General features: G+C 47.6%; 1 protein-coding gene across 4 annotated transcripts; it reads right to left on the bottom strand.

The window, feature by feature from the left end:
* Window positions 1-214: 214 nt before the first annotated feature.
* Window positions 215-8,863, bottom strand: BRAT1 (BRCA1 associated ATM activator 1). Of its 4 annotated transcripts, none has more exons than XM_066561067.1 (13): window positions 8,625-8,863; window positions 7,964-8,118; window positions 7,024-7,171; window positions 5,534-5,918; window positions 5,324-5,443; window positions 4,785-4,876; window positions 4,417-4,535; window positions 3,729-3,915; window positions 3,530-3,603; window positions 2,846-2,948; window positions 2,466-2,564; window positions 1,312-1,490; window positions 215-1,118 (listed from the first exon to the last, which is right to left on the bottom strand). In XM_066561067.1, the coding sequence occupies exons 1-13, from the start codon at window positions 8,800-8,802 to the stop codon at window positions 393-395; spliced, it is 2,565 nt and encodes an 854-aa protein (XP_066417164.1). In that variant the 5' UTR covers window positions 8,803-8,863; the 3' UTR covers window positions 215-392. The 4 variants fall into 4 exon arrangements, with proteins under 4 accessions (XP_066417164.1, XP_066417165.1, XP_066417168.1 ...); XM_066561068.1 differs by having other exon boundaries at window positions 7,024-7,168; XM_066561071.1 differs by lacking the exons at window positions 7,024-7,171; window positions 8,625-8,863 and having other exon boundaries at window positions 7,964-8,125.
* Window positions 8,864-9,259: the final 396 nt, after the last annotated feature.

The following is a 9,259-nucleotide window of genomic DNA, read 5'->3' as shown; positions in this document are numbered from 1 at the left end:
AAGCTGAGAGCTCTGTTTATAGAATAAATACAGAAAGGTCAAAACAAGTGTCCCTTAAAACCAGTCTCCATCAGTTGTAGCTACTCTGGCTCTAAAAGGAGCCTGCAACAGCTTGTTTTCAGTCACTCTTGTTTTTTTTAAATGCTTCCTTATGTAGGCATGGTCTGGTGCTTTCCTAAAAGACAACAACTTTAAAAAAAAAGAATAAATACCATTCTTAATGTTTTTACTTTGAAAAAGAAACAACAGTTTATTGGAAATGACACTTAACAAAAAAATATTCATCAGTATTAAAGCAAAGATTTTCTAACCCATTTAACAGATAACAAAACCATCCTTCTCCTCCAGAAGAAAACTGCTTGAGCACTTCTCCTTCACAGCAAAAGCTGTGTTCAGTAACAGTCAACTTCATTATCCTCTATGGTCCCCACAGCAGCAAGGATGTCCTGTAAGAGGGACTGAGGGCTTTCCTCCACATGGTCACTACTTTTATTTAGCTCATCATGCAGCTCCAGTAAGTCTATTGCACCCAAAGCTAACATCATGCTCTCTGGATCTTGGAAATCCACCCCAACATCACCATCCACAGGGAAGTTCTGAGCCAGAGAACCCTGTCTTAATGTCCTCTGTAACCAGGCAATGCCACGTCCTGCAGGTGAATCTTCAATCTCCTGTGGATTCTCCAAAGTACTCATGGGGTAGAAGTGACCTCTCAAGCCAACCAGCACATCACAGGCTCTCTGCCCCACGGGTTTGTCACAGTCACACAAAGAGCCAAACAGGAACCCAAAGAGCTTTGCCCGACAGAACACCTGCAGCAGCTCGTTCTGAGGGGTGGAACTGGGGACTGCAGAGGACACAGGAGCATAGGGACACTGGGAAAGCTGGCAAATGGTCTGACTACAGAAAACTTCAACCAGCTCCAAACCACCGAGTCTGACTTCCCAGTCTAAGTCATGCTCCACAGTCTGGATGACTCTAGAGACAAAGTGCTCGGTATCTTCCAGCTGACCTGTGCAGCCTTCTCTCAGCCACTTGGTGAAGATGCTGATAACAGCCCTCCTAGGAAAGCCCTCTGAGTCTGTTGACAGGATTTCCTGAAGCTTTGCTACAATGCTCTGGATGCAAAAAGACAAAAGAGAAAGCACAGTGAGGGGAGGGACATGCAAAGAAATAAAAACAACAGAGGTGAAAAATCTTCTCATTACTGGTTGTGCAACCTGCCTGCATCAGCAGATAACTTGTGAAGAAAATGATAAGCAGTGCAGCAGTAAACTGATGGGAATTGCTCATGCAGAAAAGGTTTCCTACCTCTTTGTTGTATTGATTGCCTGTGACAGGTGACTCTGGAGCAAAGCAAGCAATGGGGGCCAGGTGTCCCACGGCAGTCACGGCACTCGCTCGCACGTAGCTCTCCGGGTCCTCCAGCAGATTTTCTGTCAGCCTCAGCACCTCTGAGGACAGGAGACACTGCCTGAACTCCTTCTGGTCTGTAAAAACAAGACAGCAATCCAAAGAAGTAGGATTTTATTCCCTCTGAGCATGAAGCTGTTTCCCTTTGCCTCATTCAAGGATGGCCACTGCCTGCAGGGACAGCTGCCAGGGAGAGGAGCTGCTGCAGGACCAGGCAGATGTTCTGTGTCAGGCTCCCCCTCTCCCAGCAGCTTTTAGTCAAGCCCTGACAGACACTGGAACTTGGAAAATTGCACTTAGAGTTGTTTTAACAGCAAGAAAAAATTTTCTGCAAGTGGGGACACGGTTCCAGCCTCATCAAATTTATGCCTTTGCTTAAAGGAGGAAAAAATAGTCTTCCTTTCCTGTTGTTGGGCACATGGCAGGGAAAACAAAAGTAACTGCAGCACTGAGAGGGGCTGCAGGGTAAGGTGCTAATGCAGTTGAGCATGTTGGATACTTCCTTTGTGACCTGGGGACAACAGCAGTGGATAACATTCCCCTCCCTTCCAACACAGCAGAGCTACTGTAGGAAAATCAGCTTTGCCTCAGTGCTACCTGCTGCAAGGCCTGAGCTATCAGTAAAGCAGAAAATCAGTAATTAATCCCAAGCATATAAAGCAGGTCTAGGCTTTTAGCCTCCTAAAGGCCAGCCCCCAGCCAGCTGAAAGAAACCAGGCTCCAGTGCAGAGCAAACTGAAAACCAGAAAGTGTTCTCTGCCATTAAGCACTGTCACCTGCCTTGACAGACAAGTCTCAACACCTCAATTTAACTCACCAAAACTGCCATCAAGGCAGATACAGCAATCTGAGAAATCAACAGAAAAAGCAGGGTAAGTATATTAATATTTTTGTCAGATTTTGATCATGATCTAAGAGTAAAAATCTTGACACTTCTTTCTTTTCTCAGCCCTCCAGTTACAGGTCAGAAGATGCTTCACCAGCCTGACTGACTTTCACAACCATTAAAGGAAATACTCCTCAAATCTGAACTGGTAAATCGTTGCACCTACCTCTCAAGCACTTAACCATGGAAGTGAGGAACTCCAGGGAAGAATCTCTTACTTCCCAGCAAGGACTGCACAAACGTTTCTGCAGCACCACCAACACATCTGTAAAAGGCAAGTGACAAACCTGAATGGATACGAAAAGCAACAAGCCTTACTAAAACACTCACTGTACAACCTCTACACCGTTTCATCTCATACAATCCCTTTTGCTGCTGCTGGGTGCTTCTTCCAGAGTTCTGCAAAGCACTATTTGGGCAGCTAAACTTCAATTCAACATGATTGTGAACAAGTGAATCCAGTGCTTTGAGCAGGAAGGGTAGGCAGGAGCAGATTTCATGTGTGCCACTAGCTGCTGTTTGTCCCAGCTGGAACAGCTTCATTACCTTCCAAAATCTTCTCAGTTTGTGGCCACTGACTGTTGGAGGAGGACAGTTCCTGCAAGTGCACCAACCACTTGGATGTAGCTTGAAAGGTTTTCTTTAGAACCTGGGGCAAGGTAAAGCAGATTGACTTTACTACAGGAGGAAGCAGTGCTGCCTTTATGCCTTAAAAGGTAAAATTAATTTTAGCCTCAAACTTACAGGGAAATATATCATAATTATAATTATGCCTCCTCACTAAGAAGCTAACCACAAAAAATTGTGCTTAAATACAATTTATAACAAACATCTAGAAAATCCCTGTGATCAGCTTAGTATTACAAAGTTCTGTACCTCCAGCTTTGGGTTTGCAGCTGCCATCAGAGTCATTCAAACAAAACAAAGCAAAAAACCAAATCCCCTTAATAAAAAGAATTCAGATAATCCATGACCATGTCAAGCTGAGTATGTCAGTGCTACTCTTAGACATGATGGCTCCTGTCTTCTCAAGAACTCTCAATGTACTGGTCAGTTACGTGCTCATTACAATTTTGGCCATTTTCTGCAAGCCACCCAGGACAAGAGAAGTGTCTTACATATTCTAATACAAAGTGAGCTAAGAAACAACTGCAGTCAGACCCTTTATGAGAATCACACCCTACTGGGGCACACTAATGGACCTAGATCTCTCCTTAGTTCTATACTCACAGTAGGGCTGGTGTTTGGACTCTGCAGATATGCCAGAAGGACTTTGAATAGATTTCCTATGAGAGTGTCACACTCTGAAACAGAGAAAACAAATCCAAAGGACCAATACTGAGAGATGGAGCAGCCAAATCCCTGCTGAAATACACAAAGACATATAATTGTAAAATTGTTTTGGGTAAGAAAGCAAAGATTAACTCACCTTTTTTCTCTGAGAGTGCTGCAAGGACATCAAGGGCTGACTTTTGCACTCTGAAGCAATTGATCAGATTCCGGCTGATTGTGCTTCCCAGAGGAGAAGGTGGGCTCAGGAAGCCATTGCAGAATTGTAATATTGTCAGGAGAGAGTGCAGCAAAGACACACAGGGTAAATCCACTCTTAAATGTTTCTAATGGGTGAGAGAGAAAAGAAAAGAGTTTCCAGAAACAGTCTTAAGTACAGAGCAGTTTTAGGTCAGAAGGCAGTAAAAAATTGCAACTTCTAGTGTGTTCTTAAGGTACCACAAAGTCAATAACTACAAATAAATGATCTTCCTCTCTTCCAAGAACTGCTGCACAGATGGAAGGAGATTCTTCTGACTGCTTGGGAAAGCAGCCCAATTTGTGTTTCTTCTCAGGATCAGTAATTGTAATACAAGTAAGGTATGGTAACAAACTCATCAAGACAAATTTAAAACTTAAGTGCAGTCCCTCTTTAACAGTCTCAGTATGCCTCTGTTTTCCTGTTTAGAGCCTACTGTGCTAAATTTCCTTAAAATATGGAAACCCTCACTGCCAATTCCTCTCCACATTCTGTTATGCTCTACTGAACAAGTTTGCAACCATCTTAACACTGTCTTTCAAGGACCAGTTTGACTCCCAGGCTCTTTTTTTCCCTCTCTGCATGTTACCAGAGACAGCAGCTTCTCCAGGTGGGTGAGGGTCTGACACAGGAGACCAGCACAAGATGTCTTGGAGGACAGAAGACTTTCAACAGTGGCAGGATCACTGACAGACTCATCCAGCAAACCTAGAGGACCAAAGAAGGGAAGAGCTCAGGTCACCAATGAATAGAAAAGGCTGTGACTTTTAAAGCTATCCAAGATATTCAGCTGATGCAGTATGAACATGCCATCAAATGCAACTGGCAGTAGGATTTACCACAAACACTGCTATTGTCCTTGACTTCTCCTGCTCTTTTTCCTCCAGTTTTGGCTGCACCAGGCACTTAAAATACTGGCAACCAGACTGGCCTGTAACTTTTCTGTCACAACTGTACCTGCACATTCCAGAGGCTGGGAGGCTGCTCTCAAAATACAGTCCATTGGCTGAAGCAGAACAGTCAGTGCCTGAATCCTGACATCTTGTGGGCTTCAAGGAGGAAACAGCAGTTACCAACACAAGTAAACTTCAGTTCCTTCCCAAATACTTGCCCCCAAATGCTGAGCAGGATAATGACTTTCATGCAGGCTTTTAAACAAGCCAGCAATGACAGAGCAACAAAAGCAGTATCACAATCTGAGCCTTCTTCCAATGCTAAATGAAAGCAGAGGAGAAATAGGTTTTGAATTTAGAAGTAGCTTTGTCAAGCTAAGCAAATAGAGAGTGGGATCTTGTGTAAGGAGGCCGGGAGAGAGGAATATCTTGTCCAAAAAGTGTTTTTCTATCTAAGAACAAAAGTGTTATTTAGCCTGGAAATCAGTATCTGTATGTACACTATTCATCTGATGATTTCCTGCTGCTTTTTCACTACCTAAAGGGGAATCATGGAGCAGAAACACTTGCACAGTGCAGAAATTTCATTGCTTTAAGTCCTACCATTTGCAGAGCTTCAAAAGTCCCACAGCCAGAGGACCTGCTTGTACTGGGGTTAAGTGTTCCAGAGCAGAAGTTACTAATGCCCAAAAGCTGCCTTCAGTGCCACAAAATGCAGGGGATCTGAGAAGAGAGAAGTGTAAGTGTAACCCATCCCAGGGTGGCAAACAGATCTATCTCAGCACAGGCTCCAAGGTGCCACAAGATCTTTACCGTGCCACGTTCAGCAGAAGATTGGCCAGCAGGGGCTGGGCTTGAACAGTCTCCTCCAGCAGGAAGGATTCTATTTGCTTTGCTATGTCCAACCAAAGGGCTTCAGTCCATGCAGCATAGCAACTGCCAAAACAACTGCCAAACAAACTGCTCAGCAGCTTCAGTGACTGCTCAATGTGAGAGGCAGAGCTGGACTGAAGGGACTCTTTGATGTGCTTTACAATCGTCTGGGCACAGCCTGGCCAGTCACAGTCCTTGGTACTGAGAGCTTTGGGTGTTGCAGACTCTAGGGAGAAGGTGAGCATGTGCACCAGGAGCTGGCTGGCAGCTGAAGCCACAAACAGGCTGGGATCTCCTTGCAGAGTGAAGATCACATCCATGCCTCCTGTGGGAAAACAAAACAAGTCACTGGAGCAACAAATAACCAGTTATGACTCTAATTCAGGTACCACACAGCTTTAAATGGTGGTGATGGGGTTTTCTTATACTTTATTTTGTAGTCTCTACTCAAAGTCAGCCAGTCCTTAAGAACAAGCAAACAGAAGAAAATGAAATTGTTTCAGATCCTCAGGGGTTTAATAACTCAGGATCAGACTTCAATATAACATCAGTAACGTTAGGAGAGTTGACAGAACACTCAATGTGTATTTATGGACAGAGCCTGTACCATCTCTGGACATAACCAGTAGGAAAAACATGAACAGCAGTATCAGCACCACTTTTCCATCACAGGGACAGCAGCATGTGCTGCACTTCAATACCAATCCAGTCTTTTATACCCCTCTGTACATGGGATCTAAAGATGGTGTTAACAGCATCATTTACATACCTTCATAACAACAGGATTGCAAATGTGTGCAAGCACAAAGAGATAAATGAGCCTCTGCTTAGTTTTTCTGCACTAAAATAATGCTGAAATGTACCCTTTAGTAGGAGTTACAAATAAGAATACAGATAGCTCTTAATTTTATAAGGGCAATTTTATAAGATTCTTTCCCCCCTGAAAAAAGCACCACCTTCAGTGTTTGGAGGAAAAAACCAAATGCATAACTAACTCAACAAAAGTTAAATTACTGCTTAGCTAACTTAACCAACATCTTTCTATCACTTTGTTTTTTGACAAATGGCTTACTTTAACCTTAAATAAACCAAGATACCATCTTGCTCATTTGCCACCTGAGCAAGAGACTGGGATGGCAGACCCAGCAGCACTCACCCGTGGAGCAGAGGCAGTGCTGGGGAGGCAGGTGGTGCAGCATGCTCTGCACACCCTTCAGCCAGAGCACCACCTTCAGTGTTTGGAGGAAAAAACCAAATGCATAACTAACTTAACAAAAGTTAACTTACTGCTTAGCTAACTTAACCAACATCTTGCAACGACTCAGTTTTTTGGACAAATAGCTCACTTTAACCTTAAATAAGCCAAGACACCCATCTTGCACAGCAAGGGGCACATCAGGAAGGGGGGTGGCAGCCCCAGCAGCACTCACCCGTGGAGCAGAGGCAGTGCAGGGCAGGCAGGTGGTGCAGCATGCTGTGCACACCCTTCAGCCAGGCGCTGCGCACCGACGCCTCCTCCCACGCCGCGCCGCCCCGCGGCCCCTCCGGGCCAAAGAGCCTCCCCAGCAGCTTCTCCTGCTGAGGCAGGGCAGAAAACAAGAGTAAACAGGGAGAAAAGGGGCTGCTCTGTGCCAGTCAAGAGTATCAGTGCTGTGGTGAAACCTCCTCTTGCTACAAGTATCATAAAATGGGCAGTGTTCAGAATCTCACGCTTAAAGGCAACATATGGATAAACCAGGGTGTTCAAAACCAAAACTGCTTTGTTTGCAGGTGCTAACGGACAGCTTATGTGTGTCAGTTCCATCAGAATGCTTTATACACTTGTACACATCTCTTCTCTGAATGAAGGTTTTTTGGGTTTTGTACTAAAATGTATCCTGGTGCAGAAAGCACTGCTTTAAAAAGCTCCCTTGTTTTTGCAGGGAATCAAAAATTTCCTGTCAACCTGCTACAGAGTGAAAACAACACCTGTTAGTGCAGTTTAGATCTGCAGGATCTGTCCTGGGATGCAGTACTGTGCAGTGGCTGCTGAGAAGTAGTGTTCACAGAATGACTAGGTCGGCAGAGATCTTCATAGAGTCCAACCCAGAGCTGGGTTACCCCATACACTCTTTTCAACTAAAAATGGAAGCACTACCCATCAGCATTCACAGTCCTGCTGTGGTGAGACAGAAGTGAGAAGCAGCTGTACATGAGGATCGAACAAGAATGGTGATGGTAGGTCTTTGCTGTCGAATCACTTCTGCTGAGTTGTTCCATGTAAGCCGTACTTTTACTAAGCAGAACACGCACGTTTTTAGGGGCTGTGCATACAGAAGGAGCAGACAGACACACAGCAGCAGGTACCTGGGTCAGTGGTACCCAGCTCACCTGCAGGTGCTGGAAGCGGCTTTCGGACGAGGCGAGGATCCCGGCCAGCTGCAGGGTGAAGGACAGGATGCCAGGGCTGGGATCTGCCAGGGCCAGCACGGAGCTGAGGAGCTCTGTCAGACACGGGTTGTCCTGCACCAGCTCCACAGTGGGGTCTGCCCAGGACAGCAGAAAACATCAGCTCACTGCCAGGACTGAGCTCTGCAGAGCTTCCAAAGCCACACTGCCAGGACTGTCCTGTCTCACTAAAGTGGTTCCCTGAGCTGAGTGGTTCAAAAGCAAAACTGCTTTGTTTGCAGGTGCTAAGGGACAACTTACGTGTACCAGTTCCATCAGACTGCTTTATACACCTGTACACATCTCTTCCCTGAATGAGGCCTTTTGGGTTTTGTATTAAAATACAAAATTTGTGTTAAGCCCTGCCAGCTGCTAGAACTGATGAGTTCGGGTGCACCCACAGCATTTTTGGGTGACACAGCACCAGCACCTCAGACAGCTGTGCAGGCATTCCAATCCCACCTGGACCCCTGTTCCCGTGTCCCTGCCTTGGCATGGTCGCACTGGATGATCTCCAGACATCCCTTCCAACCCGAACTACTCTGCGATCCCGGATGGATCTCGGCTCCCCTCGGACCGGCCCCTGCCAGCCCCCGGCGCTCACCGAACCACGTCAGGCTGCGGAACCAGTCCAGCAGTTTCTCCAGGCAGGTGTCGTCGAGGCCGGGCTGCCGCGGGTCGGCCAGGGCGGCGCAGACTCCGGGCAGCAGCACGGCGCACTCGCGGGTCATGGCGAAGCGGCGGCGGGCCCGGGCCACGAAGCGGGACTGGGGGTCGCACATGGCCGGGGCCACCGGGACCGGACTGAACCGAACCGAGCCGGGCCAGCCCAGCCGCACCGCGAGTGTCGCAAAGGGGGCGTGGCCAGCGGAGCGGGGGCGTGACCCGGGCGCGCTCCAGGGACAGGCGGTGGCTGCGGGACGGTAGCGGCGGTGCGCGGGATGGAGTTGCGCCCTGCCTCGAGTTATCCCGGCGCTCTCGGGCAAAAACTCCTGGCCCGCAAGTGGAGCGGAGCCCCCGCAGAGGCCGCTCCGCCGCCCGCCGGGGTTTCGCTCCCTGCGGGGCCGCTTGGTGTCACCCGCGCTCCGCGGCCGGGCCGAACCCTTCCCCGGCCCTGCCTGCAGGCGCACCCCCACTCTGCGCATGCGTCTCCGCCCCGGGCCGCTGAGGGTTGCCATGGTTACCGCGACCCGGAAGTGCCGCCGGGGGGCGATGGCTGCCCCCAGCCCCGAGCCGGCA

Source organism: Molothrus aeneus, chromosome 16 (genome assembly GCF_037042795.1).
Source record: "Molothrus aeneus isolate 106 chromosome 16, BPBGC_Maene_1.0, whole genome shotgun sequence".
NCBI classification, from domain to species: domain Eukaryota; kingdom Metazoa; phylum Chordata; class Aves; order Passeriformes; family Icteridae; genus Molothrus; species Molothrus aeneus.
This window is presented reverse-complemented; position numbering and strand designations above follow the sequence as displayed.

Bases quoted from the DNA above. Each gene is read 5' to 3' on its own strand.
- BRAT1 (XM_066561067.1), bottom strand. From the start codon at position 8,802: ATGTGCGACCCCCAGTCCCGCTTCGTGGCCCGGGCCCGCCGCCGCTTC. The intron at 4,536-4,784 runs GTACAGTTGTGA...TTGGTCCTCTAG, and splicing joins CCAGCCTCTGGAATGTGCAG to GTTTGCTGGATGAGTCTGTC. The intron at 3,604-3,728 runs GTGAGTTAATCT...TCTCTGTTTCAG, and splicing joins AGCACTCTCAGAGAAAAAAG to AGTGTGACACTCTCATAGGA.